This window comes from Cinclus cinclus, chromosome Z, assembly GCF_963662255.1.
Source record: "Cinclus cinclus chromosome Z, bCinCin1.1, whole genome shotgun sequence".
NCBI classification, from domain to species: domain Eukaryota; kingdom Metazoa; phylum Chordata; class Aves; order Passeriformes; family Cinclidae; genus Cinclus; species Cinclus cinclus.
The window spans coordinates 32,662,670-32,687,184 of NC_085084.1; the positions used below are offsets into that span (position 1 = coordinate 32,662,670).

General features: G+C 40.7%; 1 protein-coding gene across 1 annotated transcript in view; it reads right to left on the reverse strand.

The window, feature by feature from the left end:
- Positions 1 to 19,658: 19,658 nt before the first annotated feature.
- The window catches only part of UGCG (UDP-glucose ceramide glucosyltransferase), a 33,117-nt gene continuing 28,260 nt past the window's right edge, over positions 19,659 to 24,515 (reverse strand). Inside the window, exons 5-9 of the mRNA XM_062513273.1 lie at positions 24,200 to 24,312; positions 22,193 to 22,371; positions 21,675 to 21,761; positions 21,060 to 21,249; positions 19,659 to 20,609 (exon numbers count right to left, since the gene is read on the reverse strand). Coding sequence (XP_062369257.1) covers positions 20,439 to 20,609; positions 21,060 to 21,249; positions 21,675 to 21,761; positions 22,193 to 22,371; positions 24,200 to 24,312 — 740 coding nt within the window. The 3' untranslated portion in view covers positions 19,659 to 20,438. The remainder of the gene's footprint in view (positions 20,610 to 21,059; positions 21,250 to 21,674; positions 21,762 to 22,192; positions 22,372 to 24,199; positions 24,313 to 24,515) is intronic.

The window sequence follows — 24,515 nt, forward strand, 5'->3', positions numbered from 1 at the left end:
TGAGCAATAGGTTTCTTGCACTGATTTATTTTCTGCTGGCCTGGTAGGCAGAAAACCACCAGTGCAGTGCAGAGCAGCACAGAAAACCACAACCTGACATTTACTGGCAAATGGAATTGTAAAAGTGTACTCAAAAAGAAACTCCCCAAACATGCAAAGTTTAACTGAGTTCACCAGAGAGGCAAACTGAAACAAAAATTAAAAACTCACTCAGCTGAATCACTCTCACAGAATTGAAAGAAGAATCACAGGATCTCTAGGTTGGAAGAGACCTTTAAGATCAGCCCTAACACCTCAACTAAGCCATAGCACAGAGTGCCACATCCAATCTCAGCTTCTCTCCCAGTTAGTTCATGCTTTTGATGGTTTCCCATGCAGGTTTCTTTACTTTTTCTCTCTGGACTTCCTGTATAGGAGCCATGGATGTACTGGAGTAAGTCCAGAAGGATGACAAAGGGCTGAACCATTTAATCTGTAAGGGAAGGCTGAGAAAGCAGAGATTGCATTCTGGAGAAGAGCAGGCTCAGGAGGGATCTTAGCAATGTGTACAAATACCTACAGAGGGGTGCAAAGATGATGGAGCCTGGCTTATTCCATCAGTGCTCAATGACAGGACTGGAGGCAATGAGCACAGAGTGAAACACAGGAGATTAGCCTGAACAGCAAGGAGGACTCTTCACTGTGATAGTGATTAAATGCTAGTGCAGGTTGCTCAGACAGGTAGTAAAGTCTCCATCCTTGGAGATATTAAAAAACCATCTGGACATGGTCCTTGGCATCGAGTCCAACTCCTGGCTCTGCACTGGACTATCCTCAAGAACTACACTGTGTGCCTGAAAGCATTGTCCACATGCTTCTTGGACAATGAGAAAATAAATTTTTTTTTAAATCCACCAAAATATAGAAAAATAAAGTTACCTCTCTCTTCTGGTGTCATGCAGTGCTTTATGAGGAATAAACCACCTCTGAACTGTTCCCATGCCTGTGGAAGAGGAAAATCTTGATCTGCGAAGATCAAGAAAAATAGAAAGGGGGAGAAGAGATGGAAGGTAAAAGAGGGTACATCAGTTTTCAGTGATGTATTCAAAGAAAGGCCCATGAACTGTGCAAGCTACCCTAAGGAAACCAGAGTCAGCTTTCAACTTGTATTTTGTGCCTTCCCTTCTGCTGTTTTTAACAGGCAGCAGTACAGCCTGAGCTGCAGGAGGACAGCCGAGATTCTCCTGCAGAGCCCCAGCAGAGAACAGGAGAATTATCTCAAGTAGGCAACAGAATAATTGTTAAGCAGTGTCCTGCACACTGCCTTTGAGCAGTCTCCCCAGGGTGGCTTGTAATGGTGGGATAATGGGGACAGGTGTGTCAGGAGGACTGCACAGCTGCCCACAGGGCACCTATGTCCTAACTACCCTTGCAAGAAGAGGAACCCGTCAAGGCTTTCTCCTTTCCTCTGCTGAATGTGTGGGTGCACCGGTGAACAGCAGTCCCCCCACCAGAGCTTTTTGTGAGGGATATGAAGGGAGCGAGGGAACCCTGAGCACACCTGGCTCAGAATCTTTTACCAGGCATTTCCATTTGCAGTTGTCTGGGTCCTGCACACATATGCACATTGGCATGAACAAATACCAACCTTCCCACTGTCCACTGTCATAAATACCACTCACAGCTACTGAACCTCTGCTTGAGCTTGATGCTAACCTTTTGACAAGAAAAAGTTTATTACACACTAATGACTCTTTGCCCCGTAATTTGGGGCACTAAGAAGAGAAGCTCTTTTTAAAGACATATTTTGCATGAATAGTGCTTTATCTGTGCTTGAAATACCCAAAATTTAATACCTAGATATGGGTATACATAAGCATTTGGCTTTATGTAAAGTTGTATAGAAAGTATATTGCCTCCAGAATTTTAAGATATTAAGCAATTAGAAGATCTGAAATAGCCTTAAAATTCAGAACAAACATTATAACATAGACAGAAGAAACAGAAAGCAATCTAAAAGTCAGAGAAAAGTGTTAAATCCAACACAAGGATAGGCAGGTCCTGGTGGAAACAAGAACACGTCTCTCAAACTGCATCTTGGTTTGAAAGACAAGTGTCTGCTAAGAAAAGCAGGAGCTTCTCTTTGAAATAGAGAATATATATCCCTTGCCTCCAAATTATTGTAATTTTGAAATTAAGGGGCTCTCAGGCAAAGAAATGGGAATAGGAATAACAGTTCTTTACTAAGGAAATTAAAATAGAAATGCAGTAATACAAGGAACAAACCCAAAAACACTGACAGAGTCAGAATACAACCTGACCCCAACAGTCAGTCAGAGTGTTGGTCACAGCCCCATTAAGTGGTGGCCGCAGTTCTCCTGGTGTGACAGAAGTGGTTCTGTTGAAGTAGTGGTGCTGTAGAGGGTTGCAGTTTTCCTCCAAAGGTCCAGTGATGATGTAGAAGGGTCTGGTTTTCCTCTGGAATCCAGTGGAAAAAAGGTTCCTTTGGTGTTCCAAATCTCAGATTTTATCTAGGTAGGAAATGCTTGGCTCCTCTCCCTGGCTGGAGCATCTCCCAGTGGGATGATGTGATTTTATCAGTCATGCAGTGGGACTTAATGGTCCATTAACAGGAAATATCTCCCTGGAGGAAAGATGGGTTGTGGGAAAGATAAAGATGACTGCCCCACCTGGTTTTAACACATGGCCCATTAGCAGAGAGTATCTCCCGTGGAGATAAGAATCACTGCCCCACCCTGTTTTAAGTGATGGTGATAGAATACATATTTTTGGGCACATTCTGCATTGCAACCCAAGATAGATTGTTGTGCCAGAGCTGAGCTTTCAGTAACAGTTGGCTGTAGTGAGTGCTCTGAAGTCCTACTGCATTTCCAAGACTTTCTGGCACCTCTCTGCAGAAGAATCAGTAACTTTGAGAGCATGCTGGACATATGCAAGGACCACCCTCTGAAGGCCAAACCCAGGAACAACTAACTCATGCCATTTACCAACTACCAAACATCACATAATTTGTAATTTGCCCAAGCCCCAGTACTTCTTTTCAATTAAAAACCAGCATAAACTCTCAGTAGATCCAAAATATTAAGGAGTTCAAGAAGACAAATGTGCATGCTCTAGTTAACTTCCTCTAGCACATGCCACAAGATGACATGTGACAACATGCAATATCACACACTTTGGAACCTCTGTATGAGACTGGCAATGAGCTGAAGCTGCCAAAGCTGACAGTCCTTACCCTCTCTACATAGGAGGGTCAGTAACTGCTGTGCATGATGCCCTTAATGCCTTGGAGCATAGACTGCGCTCTGGCCCTACTGAGCAGTGACTTCCAGCCATCCTGGCCACCCAGCCACACAGCACAGAGGCCTCTGAACAGCCTCAGAAAGCCTCAAAGATAAAAAAAAAGTAATATCTTTTAGCATTTACCAGAAAGGCACAATGACTCCTAGGTAGGAGGTCTGGAAGCTGGGGTAGTCAAAGGGATCAATGGCGTTTGCAACCTGGGTTTGAGGGCTGTAGCCCACTTCTTCCTCTTCTTGGGAAAACACAGTGCCAGCTGCACTATGAGAAGTACTTCCCATGCCAGTGCTTTCTCCCACTGGTTTTACCCATTCTGCAAGGTCCACCCTCTGCATATTGCTCCTACTCATATCCATCGTCCTCATCCATTGGCCAGCAGATCTCCAACGTGTTTCCACAACTGCAATTTTCTGCACTTTGTTAAGTAAAAATTCTTTCTAGACCTTTCCAGATACACTTTTATAACTCCTCAGGGACAGAAAATTCTCCTTTGGTGCTTTGTCTTTACTTGGAATTTTGGAGGGAGGTGAGGAAAACAGGAAATTTCAGGACTTCTAGAAAAGCAGCATTACCAACTCCTCTCCAAAATAGATATGCTTTTGTTTCTCTTTTAAAGTGAAAACATTCATTAAATTACTTACTGCATTGAGTTTTATGCATGCTCATTACTTCACAGGAAGAAATATTGGGAAGAAAAACTGCAAGGAGGCTGAAGTATTTCCTCTCTTTCAAACTGGCAAAACACAATTGTGATTTGACACACAGATAAAAATATTAATATTCCATTTCTAATATTCCATATATACTAATGCCTCTCATGTCAGCAGTGTTACAATGGTTGTACCATTAGAAAACTCTACCACCAATAATTTTTTTGTAGCCATTTCCTGCAAGCAAGCTATGACATATGAACATATGAGAGCAGTTTGCAAAGATGTGCTGGTGCAGTAAAAGGCAAGCTGCTTGCCTGTCCCCATACAGCCCATTTGAATGCCACAGAATACCTTTCAGCAAACAAAAACTAGGTTTTTTTGGTGGATCCTAACTGTGTCTGTCTGAAGTGGTCTTGTCCAGGGCAAACAACCATCACCATTTGCAGCCCAAACTAAAGGGCCAGTTTTCACATGAGGACAGCTAAAACTGTCAACAATGTGATTATTTACAGCATGGAAGAGATAGGAGCAAGAATTCCCAAGATCTGCTTGCAACATGCCAAGGTTTTTCTGATAGTAAATGCTAAACAAAATCCACAGTACAACCACAGCCAGAGTTATTTTGGCTTGGCACATGACTTCTTCTCAGGAAGTTTTCTAATGAAAGGCCCCTCTACCACGCAGAATTGTTAAGCCTTGTTCCACTCGCCTGTTCCCAGGTCATTGCTCTGCACCAGTATGTAAGAGCTTCTTTCTGGGCTGCAATCCAGTTTTTTGACTGGTTTCATGCAGATCTGATTTCATGAAGAAGCTCCCGGGATTTAGAAGCTGCTTTTTCCCCCCCCCCCCCTTACCTTTTGCCCTTTTTTCCTTTTCAGTGCATAAGTAGAAATATTTCTTTGAAACTATTTCCTTCTAAAATTATCTCAGCTTGAGGAATCATGCTGCCGGTACCTTCCATGCCTACATATTCCACACACTTACTACTTTTATTCCTCACACAAAGCTTCAAGTTATGACTCATCACACTGTAAAGCTGCGGTAGAAAGAGGCCAAGGAGTGTTTCAAGACAAAGCACTAAATATATGCCTGTGCAGGCTGCTTTCCTTCTCAGAAAGACTATGTTGTTACTTTTCTCTCTGTTTTCCATCCTGCTCTATTCAGCAAGGTGAAATCAATCAGTGCTGCTGATGAACAAAAATCTAACAGGCAATAGTGATGACCAACCACAGACTTGCACCAATTCACATCAGTCAGGCTCACTGCTTAGAGAGCTGTTTTACATTACACTGGAGCCTCAGATCTAACCTCCCACTCTTTTATCAGGTCTTTAGAATGGAAGGGACCTGAGCTTAGCCACTTTGCCTTGCTGCGCAGATAAAACAGTCTACTGTGGCAGAAGAAAGCTCCAGTATTGAGCAAATATTAGCCTGCTTGCCCTGGCTGACTCTTGGGGGGGATTGTAAAACTTCCTAGATTGTAAAAATTCCTAGAGCCTTTGGCTAGTGTTCAGAATTTAAAATCAGGGACGGGCCAGCAATACACTTGCCCACTGACAGAAGGTCTATCTCACAGCATTGGTATCTGTGGGTGCAGGTGGCTCTGGGACACTGCTCATGTACATATGAGTTTATTGCTCTTTAACCCTCTTCTGATAATCAGCAGTTTCCTGGGATGTGAGGTGTTGCCCTCCAGGTGCCAGTCCCATTGGTATCTTGGGAGAACATTCATGGGAAGTGCTTGCTTCACACAGCTACATCTCAGATCCAGTCTGTGGTTAAACACTCTCAGTGCTGATAATCTGCTATTTCTTCTGGCACTTGCAGACAGTTTCATGCTCCAAAATGCAAGTCTAAAATGTCTGAGTAAAACTGCATGCTGAACAGCAGCTCCAGAGAGGTGTGAACCTTCTCTCCAGCATTATGGATTACAAGTTATTGTCATTTCTCTGGAGACATACTGAACTTTAGAGGAACTGGACTTCCACAAAACAGATGTGTTATCTGGCAAAGGGGTGGATTAAGTTGCTAAGTACTTCTATTTCCTATCCAGACGGGGAGGGGATGAGTAATGTGTACACAACAAGAGCAGCTGGGCAGAGGATGTTGTTCATGTGCTTCTCTTAAGTGGAAGCACTGACAAATCTTGGATCACTGCTACAATCATAATTTTTTTCAGTATGCTTCAGAATACTCCATGTTCTGGAAACTGCAGTACCTTTGTCCTTTGTGGGAAAAAAGTAAATTAAAAAAAACCCACAACAACAACAACAAACCAAAAAACAAAGAAACAAAACAAACAAACAAAAAAAACCAAAAAACAAAAAAACCACGAAACCAAGGGAAAAAAAAGGAAAAATAGACCTCTGTGGTATTCAGCATGTTCCAATTGAATAACCAGTGCTGCTGTGCAATGCCACAGCACCATTTGCTGTGAGCAGAAGTTGCTGGTTTTTCCCACTTGACCTCACAGTAGAGATTTCCAAGAGCATGAAAAAGTGAAGAGAGCTGTCATGAAGGTCACTAACAGATCTACTCCCCTTGGTAGGAGAAGCCCATTCACTGAGAACTCCGGAGAGTGGGTACATGTTTTTGGGAGCATGCTGCTCCACAAATGGGGCCCTGGGCAGTGCAGCACCACTGGTAGCTATGAAGGCTGCAGAAGTCCCTGTTTCATGCCCCCAAATGATCAGAGCTAGCCATAGGGTAGTTGTGCACACAGAATAAGGAACAGGATACTTCTGACTAAAGGACACTAGTTGCTTCCAACCTTTACCCCCAGGGTCCTGCCCTCTGCATGAATACATGACAGTTGGCTCTGCCTGAATCCCATATTCAGCAACAATTTTATGCAACAGTTCATCTCACAAATGCTGTCCACACCTCCTGCAGGCTGCCCCACATACCCAGAAGGTGATGCCCAGACCCTGCAGGGACATGCAGGACCCCGTGACACATCTCAGAGGGCTGCTGCTCCACAGGTTGTGGGGACCCGGTACTGGATTGGCACCTCTTGGGTAGCAAAGAGACTTCAGCTGTGCCAGCTCCTTGGAGAAATGGAAACCTAATTATACAATCTTGACGCTGGTTCCCAAAGACACAACAGGGCTGGCAGCCCCGCTTTCATCGGCAGCACCAGCTGCACGTGGTGATTGTGCCAACTCTGCCCCTTCTGCCTCTTTGTACTCCCTCTTCCAGAATGAGAACACAGTAGCAAATTCCAATCCATGAATCACAAGAGAGGCTCGACCTGTGCAGTGGCATGACAGAAAATGGATTTTGCTGGCTAGATATTTTCACTGGCACTGCTGATGGAGAGGGATGCTGCAGGGAGCCACTAAACTCTGCATCCCTGCAACTCCAGCAGGGTTGAATGAGGACTCATAAGAATATCCTTCCAAATTACTTCCTCCCAGCCCCTGGAAGAGGAGCACACATCTTTAGAAGTTAGAAAAGGGCCTTCACCTCTTCATCCATCCTCCTTGTCTTTCTCTGAATTTGCCTTAAAATTTGTTCCCCCAGCTTCTGCCCACAGAAGCCACCTGTCTGCCACAGTAGGAAGTTTGGAGCTAATTGTGTGTATAATGTTGTTCCATCCACCCTGGCTCAATTAAAAGTGGTCCAGATAGCTGCACTCCCTCTAAGTGAAAGTAATTTACCCAGCAGAAGACTGACCCTGGTGCCCAGTCAAGTCTATCTGTTGGCAGCAGAAGGAGCCACACTCCAAGACAGCCATCTCCTAGAAAAGGAAGTTTGGAAGGATTAATAATTTAAAACCAGCAGAAGGCATCCTCAGACCTGCCTCTGGTTCAGTATAATTGTCACTGTTTACAGGTTTGCACAACCTGTAGCCAGGATTTCTTGTTTTTAGATTGCTCAAGGTTTACGTATAGTTAGTTAACATGGAAGCAGGACACCTGAGGAATGCCTGTTTGTCTTGGACTGCCCAAAATGCACTATCCCCTGCTCAGCAACATGTCCCCAGAACCACAGTGCCCATGGCACCACATGTCCCACAGGTTCCACTTCCCAAAAGTGGAGCAAAAGCACATACACAGCATCAGGGCTGTGCTCTTGGCTGAGCCAGGAAAGGGCTGTTAATGAGAAAAGCAACAGCATGCAGTGATACTAGAGCAGGCTTTCCAAAAAGCTTACATCACAGAATTGTTCAGCCACCAGAGAAACAATGCAAGAAATAGGAAAGAGAACATTACCATCTGCAAAGTACATCTAAGTCCAAAATCTAATTCAAAATCCTTTCATGGGGATCATGAGTAAATACTCTGAGTAAAAATAATGCTAAAAACAGCCCAGAACAAAAACAGCTTAGTACATGCCATGGGTTAAAAGCACTCACCTTCAGTCTGCATTGGCTCAGGTTATGGTTCTGAGATTGGAGATCAGGAGAGAGTTACACCTCATGGGTAGTGATGATGCACAGCAGGGGCTCTGGGTCTTCGAAGCACTTACTTACATCATTAAAGCCTCAAGGTCCTGAGCCTGGTTCTTGCTATTGCAGGATGCAGCCACCTCCATGGATGCACAGGAAATACCACAGCAAGGTTTTCTCAATGCCCCTTGTCCCAGGCACAAATGCAGTGCAATGGTGCAACATGTGTTTCCAAGAAAAATTCATGTCCCCCTGTGGCAATGTCCAGAGGTTTTGTCTGATTTCATCAGCATATATTACTTCCTATGCACTATTTTTTCAGGACAGACACAAAACTTTGTGCTCTTTCCTGAGCAGGGAACATAGCTGTAGAGAGCAAGTCTAGACGTACACACACAGACAGTGATGTAAATCTAGAGGTGACATTTACAAAAAAAGAGACCCTATAAATGCTAGTCTCAATAAGATATTGGTTAGGGGAAAAGCAGTAACAGCCAAAAAACACTAATTCCAAATAACACTGCTGCAAATACCACTACAGCCATTCAAACAAGACATAAAGGGGACACATCCACTGCCTTATACACCATTATGTCTGTCAAACCAAAATAAAGAGGGTGAAAGGAATTAGATTTTTAAATGACAGCATTTTAGGCTCCTTCCCTCTCTTTCACACTGGAACAAATAAAGACAATTAGGAATCCAATCCTGTAGCTGCTGGATAAATAATAAAGGTTCTCAGGAACAGGATGTATCACCTGGTGGAAAAATTCACAGCTAAAAACTGGTTTGTTTATATTTCTGTAATATCTGGTGCCCTGCTGAAAGAATACTGTGCTTGAACAAAAGGTCTTTTTAGCAAGTAGGAATGCAAACACACCCAGACAGCACCCAGGTAAGCAAGGAAATCTACAATTTTTTAATTTACTGAAATAAAAATGTCATATCTTTAATATAAAATGAAAGGGAGGAAATTAATCAAGGCAACATTTTCTTTTCTTTTCTATTTGCAAGCAAAACCTATGATCAAGCAATCACGTCTTATGTTTACTTAAATTTATTTAAAATATATCCTGCTAAAGAATACAAATTAATTATTAATATGATAGTAAATATATTTAGTTTGAAAGTGTATATATTGCATATAGACAAAATATGCACAGGGTTAACATTGCTTAGCTAGCTTAAAGCTAAAGCTAATACAATACACAACTCAAATTCCCACAGCTTAATATATTTTATGACTAAGCTACTGCTTTAATGGCCAGTCATAAAATCTAAATCACTTAACCCAACATGCAAAAACCCAGCATGTGCACTGAAATCTGTGCTAAGCTCTTAAAGGCATTGCATTCTGAGGGTGTGATCCTACTGCAGCTTATACTGGTGTTGATCACTGCAGTTGCTTCCCTCTCATAGACACCAGACCCTTTATTGAGCTCTTCCAACTAACAAACAAACATACAACCCCCCCCCCCCCCCCCAGACCTAAACCTGGCTCCTTCCCTTCCTTTGGATTTAGTTTGCTGAAACAGACTTGCAAAGAGTTTATCAATCCCTGCAGCCAGCACAATGGAGGGGCATTCAGTAACTGTCTGATTTCCACAGCCTGTCCTCAAAAGCACCTGTGCCTGGATGATGGCAGATGTTCAAATTTCTGCTGTGAAGGATGTATTTCAAGGCTTACAGTTTGCAGTGCTTTGTCAAGCTCAGGAGCCCAGAGCCACTGGAGGACAAACATGTTTGTTTATTTGTTTGTTTAAGCCAAGAGAGTTGCACTTCTCAGGAACACAGGTGCTGGACACACTGCATCTCCTTACATCATCTTTCTGGGTGCCAGGATAGCCAGGCAAAAACACAACACAGAAGACAATCCTCTGTTTTATCCTCCAGCCTGGTTTTGTCACTGCTTCAAAACATCTCGGGAGCATCCAGGACCCCATTCCAGGAGTCCTGGACCACACTTACTAGGTTATAAGCAATGGGTTCAATGGGCACAAAGGCTGGAGGCACCCTAAGCTCAGCTGGAAGGCATGTGACACCCACCACACGTGCTGCTCGTTCCCTCTCTTTACCATCCCCCTGGCATGGAAGCAGTGGGACAGACTGACTGGTGGTCAGCAGGATGGCGACCACCAAGGCACCACAGCTGCCTCTGCATCTGTCCTCCAGCAAGGAGCAGGTTCATTCCACATGCAAGTTCTCCAGGAGGATGCACACCAGCAACACCCCCATAGATGGCTTCTGTGTGAACTGGTACCTCCTAGACACGGAGAGGAGCAAAGGTGGGGAGAACCATGTCAGTCTCTGCACCAGGCACAGGGATGAGGAAATGCACGTCATTCCCATGTGTGGTTGGGCAAGGAGTGGCAGCCTGCAACTATACTTGGCTGGGAGGGGAGAAATGGGAAGGAAGGGCAGAGAAAGCAAACCTAGAGGTAAGAAAAGAGCGATAGGAAACTTAGAAGTAAGATACTGACCCTGAAACAATTGGGCAGGTGAAGGGGAAACCTAGCAGAGAGACTGGAGGCATTGGGCAAAGAGGAAAGGTTGTTGTGAAGGACAAGTTGTTGATTTCCTCACCCAGGGAAGATGACTCATATCCAGTATGCAATGAAAGCACTCAGAGTCTGTGCCCAGATATGTCAAGGATTAACAAAACTCTTTTATTCTCTTTTTTCACCCAGTTATTTCAGGAATTAGTGATGCAGCCAGTAGTCACAGCCAATGATTACTATCAGTAATCCATTTGCATTGTTTCCATTTCAGACCGAGAAGGAGATATTTTGCTTTTGGTTTAGACTAATAGATTTTTTTTCCATATTTATACTGAAGTAAAATAACGCGAGATTCATGCTCCCTTTTTACACCATGCTGATGCATACAAGACAGCCAGGAGGTTATGCTGTCATCCAGAGGGACCTGGTCTGGCTGGAGAAATGGCCCAAAGGAACAAAATGAAGTTCAGCAAGGAGGAGTTTAAAATCCTGAACCCAGAAGGGAACAGCTGAAGCCTGGGGGCTGACAATCTGGAAAGCAGCTTGGTGGAAAAGGATTTGAAGGCCCTGGTAGACACCAAGCTGAACTTTAGCCAGCAGTGTGCCCTTTCCACAGAGAAGGCAAGTGGTGTCTTGGGCTGCACAGGAAGGAGTGATGACAACTTGTTGAGGAATGGGATCCCCACCACTCAGCACTGCTGAGGTCACAACAGAGCAAGTCCATGGAAATGCCACAAGCACAATGAAGGAGCCAAAAGATCTGACATATGGGGAGAAGCTGAGAGAACTGGGACTGCTCAGTGTGGAGAAGAAACAGCTCAAGAGCATCTTACCTGCATTTACAAATACCTGATAAGGGTGAAGGAGATGGAGACAGACTTTTCCCAGTGATGCACAGGGCCAGGATTGGAGACAATGGGCACAAACATAAGCACAAGAGATTGCTTTTGAACTTTCTGAAATACTTTTTTTTGCGAGAGTGGATGCACAGGATGGCCAGAGAGTTTTTTGTCTGCATGATAAAAATCCACCTGGACCCAGTCCTGAGCAGCCATCTCACACATCCAGTCTTGAATGGACTGAGGAAGCAAGAAGTTTCTGTGCTGCAAGAATGCTTATTATAGTGGGCTGTTTGGTGCTGTTTGAAGCAGTAGTGGTTTCCAATCTTCTACTAAAAATCCAATACCCATTTTTACTGAGGAGATCCTTGTGGTAGCACAGACACTATCTGGCTGGAAAGTGGAAATTTCATTTCACACAAAGTTTTCTAAGAGTAGCGTCTTCTGATTCGTTGCCTGTGGACTTGTGGATATCTGCAGAGTACTTCTAAAGGACACAGAGATAGTAACTAAACAAAGTGATATCGTCACAAAAGGACTTAAGCACACCACCATAGAGAGAAAAGCCTGTAAGGATCTAGCAGCTGAGCACACAAAGGAAAACATGCATCTGTAACTTAGTCAATCTGATCAAACTCCAATGGGTAGTGATGCACTTTTCTCCCGGCAAAACAATAGGTTTCAGCTAAGTATGCAGAAGAGCCCGGAAAATGGAAACATTGTTTAGAAGATGTGTAGCAAGGACTGTTTTTAAACAGGAACACTGCAGCAAGACTTTCCAAACAATGTCTTTTTCTCTAAGTAAATGCTAATCAAATACAATTCCCCACCACCACCCCCTCCCTCTTTTATTACCACCTTGGCAAGAACCAGTTCCCAAAAAGCGACTGCCAAGCATCAGTGTAACAGACTCACACCATCTGCACATTGCAGTGCATGGAGATAAGATTCTTCAGCCTGGAACTTGGTATGCCCTTTAGTGCTCTCTAATTTTCACACGTTGCTAACAGCAGGGAGGAGATGGTAAACTTCCCTTGACAGAAGGAAACACATTTTTCCACTGATTGCAGTATTGCAATGGGAGCAAATGGCTCTCGCAGATGCAGCGGACATGAGATGCGGATGCAGCACAAACCAGATGAAGGCAGCACAGCACTGAAATGGTAGAGTTTCACTCCCTGCAGAGACTTGCCATCTCTTGCCATCTCACCTGTAAAACCAAAGAAAACTGTGTCCAGACTGTTTATGACATCAGCTTCCTGAGGACCGAGAAGCTCAAAACATTTTACAGCCTACAAGGGTAAAAATACCCCATGATGTTGGGACTTACAAATTAGACAAAATCAATGGTGCTTCTTTAGAGGGAAATCTACTGGATTTTGGAGGAAACAAACTTTAGGAAAAAGGGCTCTTTTTTTCTCTAAGATACTTTCCTTTAGGAGATAATCTGCGTTTATGTTTGAAACAATGGCAGGAAATGCTACTTACTCATGCAATGCAAAATACCAGAATTTTGTGGCCAGAAAACAGCTTCTGTGATCCTGCAAAACAGCTACCACCTTCCATGCCAGCCATCTGAAGGGCAATTTCATCAATTTCATCTGTAGCATTTTGTAGACATTGAAAACCCAATGGGTACGTGACCTTATGGTGTAAGTCTACTGCTGGCCATAGGCTACTTTGCTGTGACCCCACAAAAACCAGCCTTGAGACAGACTGTATGGACAAGTGCAGTCCTTCCTGCTGTATAGACTTGGTTTATGACTTTATATGTTCATAAAGAATGAGTCCACTGTCAACAGTAACTGACTGCCTGAGGAAAAAATGCACAGCTTCTCCGTTATCAGTGGACAAAGAGCTGGAAATGCCAAATTTTATTTCTGATGTTCATTTCAGCTGTGTTTTTAAACTAAATGAAATAATCTCTTTAGTCATCACCTGTTGCATACAAAAGCAATCTGTTCAAAAGGCAAAGAACAAAAATATTATGTAGTTATATTCTGGCTGCAGAAAGATTGTTTTTATGTACACACATAAAGATATGAATGTCAAATATGACTGCTGACTCCTAGCAGAGCTAGGGCATTGCTGACACAGCGTGATGAGATCATTGCTTTTGTCAGTCTGCATACAGACAAGATTCACTTCACGTTCATGCCTGAAACACACCAATATTTTAAGCCTGAGATATTAAGCTCTAGTAAGAAGGTTCCTAGTTCATACCACCAGTGTAGAACTCACAGAGCAATACTCCTTCTAGCAGCTGCCTTCTCCCTGCTAGAAATGCTGTCTGCTTTTAGACACCCCAGTCCCGCAGCATGGGCAGAGACCCTTCATGGTACAGTCATCACCATACCACACTACCTAGGAGTTAACATTCTCATCTCATATAAAGTCCATGACTGCAGACATCCCCAAACATGAGTGAAGTCCAAACCTGCCTGCTCCAGCTGGAGCTCCCTCCCCACTCAGCCAATGCCCCAACAGTGACAAGTTGTCCCTATCCTCTAAATCATCTGCAGGAGGGCTAGCTGAATGCATCAAGACATAGGAAGCAAAAATAAGGCAGCCTTTGAGAGGTCTGTAATCCAGAGACAACAGATACAAGTTGCCATATCTTGCAGAGTGGGCTGCAATCCCCACTAAAATGCTTTCCTCCTTTTCCAGCCATACAACACAACCCTTAAACAGACCATGATGAAACCCCCATAAAATTAATGGAAACAGCTTTATTCTTGATATCTAGCCTTCAGGAATAACTCAGAGGTCTCTAGCATCTCTCTGATTAAGGACTCTTAAAATTTAAAGAAATTCTCTTAAGATTCACCTCTTGTATTCTTCCTTGTTACTCAGCATGTTACAGAAATGGCCAGATTTGCCCATACTTCATTCTGGAGCCTTAGTCACAAGCAAATTTAGCACTGCATTCACTAGCTCCAACTTTCATTGCTGTTATTTCTCCTTCCCGCATGTTTCTGTCCTTGGGAAAACTCTTTTACAAAGAATCTTGGTTGCTCCAAAACGGAGGAGCAGAAGTCAATGAAACTGAACAGAAAGGAGGCAAGTGACAAAAGTATGGGCCTTGCCTTGCTCAGATTTGGGGAGCTGCCAGCTAAGGAAGCAGAGTTTCTGAATACTTAGTGGAAGATGCAAAAGCCTAGATGGATAAAACAGTGTTCAAGCTTGTAAGTAAAAATGTCCAGGAAGAAAATTACAGGTTTTGAGCTTTCTTCTTTCTGCTTACTGAGACATGAAATGGATACTAGATCCAGTGGCTCATGATTTATTTAACTTTGTGCTGCTGGCCTTTTGTACTAGCAAATCATTAATTTACCTGTATGGTCTACTTACAGAAAGAATAGGTTTGTCAAATTCAAGGCTTCTTACAAGGTTTTACTTTGGTAAGTAAAGTAACTTTGATAAGTTTACTTTACTTTAACACACATATCTATATATAGAAGTCCATACATAAAAATGTATGCACATATACCTTTATCTATGTAGTGTGTGTACATGCAAGAGAAAAAAATTACATGTAGAGATTCTACCAAAGGTGCCACAGTTTCTTTATAATTTCTGTAGGGTTAGGGAGTCACTTTTGAATGTGTTACAGCATTTTACATGTGTAGTCTACAGGCCTGCTGTAGTCTGAACACCTTTCCCAGCATTTGGTATCAGACAAAAGGCAAAGTTATTACCACCAAAAAGATGTTACTGTTCAACATGTAAAAACACACTCTTCCAGGCACCAGGCAAGACTAAAATAAAAATAAAAATAAAAATAAAAATAAAAGAAGCAAAAAAAAAAGCTATTCATCATACAGTAAAGACAAGGGGAGGGCTAGCAGAACTTTAAATTGGCTGGAGCTCACTTCCACCCTGTGAGCAGATCTAAGTTTAACACAGGACCAGAGGATGCAAAGAAAGTCAAGAATAATAATTCACTCCATGTCAAAGCCCAGTGAAGAGGTTTCTTTTGACAGCTCCTGCTTTTTGCTCCCAGTGAATTTACTGGCTTCCTGCACAGGCACATGAGTCTGACCTCTCCCATTTACCCACAAATCGGCTACATATAAAATGGCCATTAATTCCAGCTGGCACATGGGATTTTGGCTGAGGCCCTTCCTTCCTGTCTGAAACTGGGAAAAAGTGTTGGGGGAGTGTGTGGAGGGATGAGGCAGAAAGAGGCAGCAATCCATAAACTTCCAATGCAGAGCTCCCTGGTCTGCATTTCTTAATTGAGCATCTGCAGTCACACCAGCAGCTAGACAAAAATCATTAGATCTGATTCAGATTAAGAAGCAGCATGTTCTCCCCAGAAGCATAAACCACACATAAGCAGCAGTCCACTCCTGATCTGATGAGAATTCAAGAAATAAAGTGTTCCAAAAGCTGTGTTAGAAAGCATTGTAAATGCTTCACTTTTTACAGTCTCTTAAGATTAAGCTGGCTAGGTTTTTTTAACTTCAGCTAAATATGAAGATGGGCAGCACAAACATCTTGTACTTAAAAGGGCTGTTAGACACTTGTCCTTCCAGATACACTCTGCAGGGCTTCAGCATAATTGGAACATTTGCAGGACACTAATCTAAAACTGCCTTTGGAAAGGAAACCCACTGGCCACAAACTTGCAAGGTTATAGCTCAACATCACCAAAGCCTTAGGATCCTCAAGAGTGGCTGGTACACTTACACTTAATGTTGGATTTGTAGGGAGAACTGGACACTGATTCCAGGTAGGACTTAAGACTGAAAACACAGTCGCTTGCCCTTAGACAATAGTGGAAGCAAAAGCATAATGTGGTTAATTTAACCATAAGAATTATCACTTACTCTCAATTGTGTCATAGCTGGTAACTGAAATTTGTTTGTGCAGTGCAGAACAGGTAACAACATTTCAAGCAGTCCAACTCTAAAGGCTCAGAATCAACAAGATGCACAAAGTCAGCAGGGTTTGGCTCTGCGGTTGCTGCCTTCGTTGGTTGTGGTGACTTTTGGTATGGTTTACTTTTTTGGTGGGGATTTCTTGTTTGCTGTGTTTTGGGTTGATTTGTTTTATTGGGTTTTTTGTTAAAATCACATTCCAGGACCCTGATTTCAATTACAGCAGTTTTACAACATTAATGTAAGAATCTTGCACATATTCTCCAAAGCCAACATAAAAACAGAGACTTTGTGGTGGGAAATTCTCATTTGCCCAGGTAACTGCATTGTAACACTACGTACTGCCTATGACACAGATTTTAGTTCAGGTAATAAGAAAAAACCTTATGTAAACCTGTCCATTCACTCCAAAAATCCAAGCAGTAAACCATTCATTATAATGTGATCATTAATTCAAAACTTACACATTCTTAGACCCAAAAGATGGAATTAATTTGAAATTCTATATAGTGCCATTCTCTATTCTAAGTGTTATTTATACAAGCACAGACAATATAGAAGCTGAAATATTTTTGTATATTAAATATTAAAGCACTACTAAAAGTGTACCTATTGACACAATAAATTTTAGTCTTCCTTAGCTTCAATAGCCATCATCAGCATCAGAACTGTTGGAGAACCAGTTCAATCTGACAACAGCTGAATCTCAAACCCACCCTAAAATTAGACAGTCAGAAATTAGGTGTGAGGCTTAAAAGCTTTTAAGATGAATGAAACAATTTCCAGAAGTGATTTGTGAAAACAGGTGGTTAGAGACAAGCTTTTCCAGCTGTCAAAACAGACTTGAGAGGAAATGCAGGTAGCCAGCACTCAGTGGGAAATAAGAACAGCAAAAGGAATTCAAGGAATAAAGACTTTGACTGAAAGTACAGAATAAAATTACAACATTATTTAACAGTAGGCAGGAAAATAATAAAAGGACTGAAGAGAGAGGATAAGTATTGTGGTTACAAATGTACTGAGCACAAAATACATTCAGGAACATTTAAGTTTCTATAAATAGTTTTCAAGTGATTCCAGTGGTGTTTGTTTATGCCATGCACACAGGATTCCAACAACTCTTTCATAAACACAGTCTCTTACTAAGTTTCACATGATCTTCATAAATGGTAGGGAAGAGACAAAAAAAAAAAAGCCAAGTTAGATGGCAGAGCAAGTTCAGAGTGCTTTTAAGTTAGTGTACCTCAAGGCAAAGGATCAACACTACTTCTCAATGTCGAAGTGTTTTGTGGCAAAGGCGTTATCTTAAAATCTGAATCTAGGCTAGTTACAATAGATATGGAACTGTGCTGTTCACTTGTAAAATTTCTGTACACTGAAGTTATTCTAAAAAATTAAGGATAACTCAAAATCAGTTCAACACATGTGAGTTAATTTCAGTCAAACAAAATCCAAAAGAGATGGTGTAGTTGTAAAAGGCTCAAAAGGCACATCCCTTTACAGCTATGAATTTTAATTAGAAATATAATCTAACAGAGCTACCATAAACACTTAAAGCTGTCACATTAAAGCATCACTGAAGAAACAAAAAAAGTACTCCAAGCAGATTGTATTCAAAATTTATTTTTAAATAAAGGAAAAAACAAGACAATTATTTTAAATAAACATAGTGTATTCTACACAGCTGTAGATCAACGTAACTTTACATTAGCTGTTTATAACTTTCACAAGTTCTGTTGCAGCATTGTCTACAACATTTGACACTGTTGGTTTTCATGTCATCATCAACCAAGCAACACCCAAATGAAACCATTTGCTTAAGTGAAGCTTTATTTTTCACAGCCAAAGATGGCTCTACTAATACCAAAGCACCTGTTAAACAATTATCCCCACCTAGAATTTTTAAACGGAAGTCTGTTCAGCCTTTTTTTCTTTTTTTTGGTTCTGTTCCATTGCCTGCATAGAAATCAGCATAAAGCTAAATAGCAAGCTAAGCTTCACTTTAGCAGTGCAATGAATGGCATCAAACTTTGTGAAACAAATGAAGATACAAACATTGTCAGTAAATTCAACTATGTCAGAAACAATATTAAAAAAAAATATGTTTTTGTGGGTCACAACTAGACTAGGTTTCAATGTAAAACTTTCCTCAGGAAAAGTGCTTCTTCCTGATTCACATTAAAAGAATGAAGCATCACAAGCCTTTGTCCATAGAGAAATGCCCATTAAAAAAGTTCCGTGTTACCATAAGGCAAAAGAGATATTAAGGTGGATGAAGCATCTTGGCCCAGAGTATGTTTTGCAACAAATACCTACACAGTACACTTGTGTAGCATATGATGGGTAAGGGATTGGCTCAGTAAGGTAAAAAGTCCATTTCTATAAATACATGTCATTATTGCTAATATGCTACACATCATCATCCAACTCTTAAAGCTGCTTTGTTGACACAACCTTGTAATTAGCAGTTCACGTTCATGGTGACAATATGCTATTCCATATCAATAAAAGTAAAGCAGCATAAATACAATTATGAAAACAAAAGGCTTATGCAACAGTCTTCTCTAGATTTGCTCTTTTTTTAAAAAAAAAAAGAGTATTCAAAGAAAACAAGTACAGCTCACCACAAATTAGGAAACTTCACAATGAGTTTGAAAACCCAGTTACAGGGAACAGAGAGAGGAAAACCATGGCATGCATTATAATCTAGTCCTTTTAGTCATACCACTGGAATACAGAAGTCCAATTTAAAGGCTAGACTAACAGGCAAACAGCCAAGAGTAAACTTTGATATCTAAATTAAGACTACAGTTTTAATCAGTAACAGCAAACTCACCCGGCCCTTTAATATATTCACAATATCTACTGCAATTGAATATTTAATTATGACTAGTATAGGTATGCATGTTCACTTTACAAAGATATTAAATACCTGCATCATGAAATTACATTCTTAAGACATTGCGTAAGAAAATAGCTCATGTGTGAAATGTTTCTGAAATGTATTTCTGCTCCCTTCTACTCCCTACTCACACACACACACCCCCAATACCCCCCCACCCCCCACCATGAAAGCATTCACTCACAGGGAAAGACAAACGCCCCTTAAAAAAGGATGGAAGTACTGACGGGATCACCTTGGCTAGTTTACAGCACAGTGCTTAATGAGGTTCAAGCCAGAACCAGATCAGACTTGGCCAAAAGATGCCCATAATACATGCCTGACCAGTAAATCCTTCCAACTCATTCTTAGCAAAGTCAGTCCACTTTTGGTTACTGCAGTGATTAAAATATTCCCTATATACATATAAACACAAGACTACAGGTTCACTTAGTTTGTTTTTACAAAGCGGTTTAGTCTTTCTATTCATATTGTTCTGCAGCAACTACAAGAGGTAGGCATAAAACATTTCAGAGCTTCTTTCCCAAGGTCCCATTACTAGCTCAGTTTAGAGGGATAAAACAAAAATCAGCTGTACCTCTGATTTTATTAGGTACAGCCTTGTGCAACCCAGCTGGAAAATAGCTATGTGAACCCTAGATTCACTAGGCTAGCACACCAAGGAGTAAGAAGCTGTTCATATCCCAAAGGATATTTTTTTAAAAAAAGTCTACTGCAGAGCATTTAAATAGAAAGCAGATGTCAAGACCAATTCTCCTATTTTTATTTGTACACAGGAGGAAGGTACCATTTGGCCAAGACTACAGATGTATTTTCACAGATGCAAGTGCCATGCAAAAATAAATTGAAGAACAGATACCAAACATACAGGTAATAAAACTACTGAAGGTAGATTTTCTTGGAAGTATATAAACAACTTATAATACTTTTCTTTTCCCCATCTCTTTTTGACATTCACAGTTACAAATGTGTGGCTATACATCAATAATTTCTTCTGCAGTGCCTCCACAACGTAATCTGTAGCGCCCTGTCCTCCAGCTAATAGTGGGGTCCCACAAAGCAGATAGGAAAATATAAATTGTCATGGATTCTCTGATGAACCAAGCTACTGCATAATCAAGTTTTGAAAAACACAGAGCACCACCCTAGAAAGAATAAAAACCAAGGTATTTAATCATACTGATAATTCAAGAGATATTTTAAAGTAATTTAAAACTTTTTAAAAATGCTTTATAAAGCTTACTATGCTGATTTACAGAGCAACAACATCCTTCATTAAAACCCAAGAATATTTTCTTGTTCAAGATACAATTATCCATACTAAATATTTTCTACAGCATTAGAAGCACAAATGCTGTTCTCATTTGTGGCAAACATGAGAGGCAAGTGCAGAATTTTGTAAAATACAAAATTACAATCACTTCCTCCTTTTCATGATACTGTAACTGAAGCTAGATGACTGAAGTAAAAGGATCAGACCTGTTATTTCCTGCATGCCAAAATAATTATTTGATGGTTGTAATTAAGCTTAGCTTTTTCCTGAAGTCAATGGCAGTACTAATTTTAGTAAGCTCCTGGAAAATAAAATTACATACCTGAACACCTTTTAGCTGAATGTAGTCAGATATAAACCATGCCAAGCAGTGACACATGAAAAATACCATTATATCCCATCTAAACACATGATGGGCTGCCCATCCAATAACCAGACTGGCAACAAAGCACTCTGAGATTGGCTCACAAATTATTGTGGCAGGCAACATGTTAATTCGTAGTTTGGCCCACCTGGAAAAGAAAAACAAATCAGTTTTGACTTTTGACTTTCCTCTCCCACCTCACCAAATAAGCCATCACAGTATTTTTTTTAAAATGGCGACCTAATTAATTAACATGTCCAAATAAAGACTGCAAAAAACCTCCCTTTCAAAGATGCTATGGATAGCATTATTAAGGTTCTAAGGGCAGGGGCATTTTTGTTTGTTTGTTTTTTGGTTTTTTTTAAGCAGTCATTCTTCAGTGAAAAGTCAGTTCAGTGCCTCTCTCCCAGCACTAACAAAGAAGCATGCATCAAGCTGTGCACTGAACTTTAGAACACTGGGCATTAGATCGAATCACCTTGGAAAATGTATTCCCTCTCATTATCAGGCTGTCCCGATCAGAAGAAGGGGGCAGGGATGGGTGGGAGAGGAAGTAAAAGTTCAAAATCTTACCTGATCATTCTGGACTGAAACTGAGAAATAGAATATGAACCAGAGTTTTGCATTGCAACTTGTGTGGCCATTGCAAATTTCCAACCCCTGAAAAAGGAATTTGTTATTATAAAAAGGTGCAAATAAGAGATGCAAAAAACAACTTGAAAACAAAGACACAAGAATTTCATTAGGCTTGAGAAGTTTCTTCGGCATATGTGCCTCATTACTACAATGGGTACAGGCAAAACAAAATAATTTTATCAAAACTCTTCTTTGAAAAAGTCATATACTTAAAACAAATTCTGAAACTCTTCTCTAAAGTAATTGAAAATAGCATGGTTTAATTATTTCTAAAAGACTAACACTGATAGGACAAAGCACATGCCATTAATATGTTTGCTATATATACATGAAGCTGACCTGTACTTGCAGTATGGGCCACGTGTTTAAAAAAACAAACAAACAAACAAAAAGCAAACAAAAAGAAAGATTTAAACTACAACTAAAGCAATAAGCTTACTTCAGAGTCATCTTACCGGTCAGCTATAGCTTTGGCCATAAAGTAATCTTCAGCAATATACTGTGCAAAAGCTATCAGTCCTCCAGCTTGGTCCAAGACATCCTTCCTCATCAAGCATGACATTCCTGTTACGCACTTAAAGCCAGTTAAGTTGGCTGAAATATATGACCTTGGATGTGAAGTTCCAAAATAGACCTGTTGAAAGAAAAAAAGGCATTTAAAACTCCGTATATAAGCACTATACTGGCAACTTTTTCCTCTGAAAACATACAGAGGGTAAAAATCACTAGACATGGCCAATTATGATGGTGTATTTAGAAAGAATTTAGTATTTAGTACCATTCTAAAAAACCTAGTGTATCACCAAATCTGAGAAGTGTACTGGTAATATTGGCTGTGTTTTTGAAAATCTATAAGCAGGTTTTAAACCTACATATTGAACTTCATTTCTAATTTACTGAAGCTTTTCTCAGGGAATATATGTATTAAAAATCCATTAAGTAACAAAACAATCAGTACGATTAATATATTATGTGGTGATAACTGACAGACATGTTCTCTATTTGTTTGCTTACCACACTTGCAAACAAAAATAGTGAAGAAAAAACAGATTGTGAGCAAACCTTTTTACAAGATTCAGTAACTTAAGACTAGAAATGACATACAAAACAACAGAGGGAATGAGTGCCAGTGCCTCTCACTTTCCTTATTATAGACTGCCTTCACACTGGTACAATAACTCATTCAAGAAAAGGCATGCTCATCTTGCAGTATACTGGATCAGAGGTATAAAGCTCTTCCAGGAACACAGAAGCAGGGGTTGTAATTCTTGCTCTAACAATTAGCAGTATTAGGAAATTTGTGCTATACATCTCTGCTTTTCTCTTTTAAGAGAAAACTCAGACTTGCATAATTAAGAAAGGGGAAAAAAAAAAAAGAAAAAAAAATCAGCTCAAAAGCATCCTTCATTTAGAGCAATGATGGAGTACTGAATTTCACCACAATTTCATCTCTCACATTTCTCTTTCATCCCTACCACTATCGGTTAGCCTTGGGGCCAAAACGCCTTATACCAAAGCCAGCTCCAAATAAAAATTTATTAAATTACATGCCTTGAGACACAAAGAATAAAAAAGCAAACTCAACCTCTTCATCCTGCCAAAGACAACTTACTGAAAAAGAAGAGGGGAGAATAGGACGAATGAGTAGTATGAAGGTGGTGGATAGGAATCAACTTTTCACTTTCCCTTTCACTACGATTATGATGAGACATGAAATAGCACTACAGGATAAGAGTCAGAATAAAGCAGACATAGATCCTGTAACAAAGAGACCTATGCAACTTCCAGGTAAAGAAAACTATAGGTGTTAGAAGTGTATATGGACTCAAAAAAAAAAAAAGGAGGGAAAAGCTCATTTAAGAAACCTTGTTCTTACTAAAATACTATTATATTAAGGATTAGTAAATATAGAAGTCTGCTTCCTGCTCAGGTAGTGTGTCAGCTGACAATTACAGAACCTGAGGCAGTATTACAGGAAAATAGGAGATAAGCCTTGCTTTTGTTCTACTTTCCTCAAAGGCTCTGCTTGTAAATCCTGCTGAAAATAAGATATGGCATGAGCTTGGATGTAGCTTTGACTTGCCATGGACATTTTTGTGTGCCTTTTCAGGTATCAAAATAGAATTAATTACTCCTCTCTGAGTAAGCGCTAGAAAGCATTTGTCAGTTCAATTCTTCAGGTTTTTAATAATTTTAACTATAAAATGCAAAATGCATATCTTGTAAACTTCATTGTTCGCATTGTAAACTCAAATATTGAGCCAACAGGCGGAACACCACAGAGGAATTCTGGAGCATTTAGAAGTTGGCCTAGTTACTCTGAGTTTGAAATGTGACTGCACCTAAAAATAAACATTTCCTCACTCACAAAGTACAAGAGGCACAACACAGCTTTCACTCAGCAAGGTTTTGCAAGCAAAAAAGAATGAAACAAAATCCCCCCCAAAAAACACTGCACTCACCTGTTCAAGGGTAGCAGCAAATCCCTGTCTGTCTGCAACATAGGGAAGCCCATGGACCAAGCCCACTTTTTCAGTCATTTGATTTGCCATATCTGTCAGTGTGTCTGGTGTTACTAAGTGACAAAGGAAAGAAGGACACTTGATGGAGCAATTTTCATCAGCAGACTACTGCAGCGAGACACTGATTCTCCTTTTATTACCAGTATGGAGAGTACGTATGGGTACTATTTTACAAGAACGGTTTTGGAAAAATAGTATTTGTGATTAACACTTATTATCATCAACAACAAATAAAACGGAAACAGGCTGAGTAGTA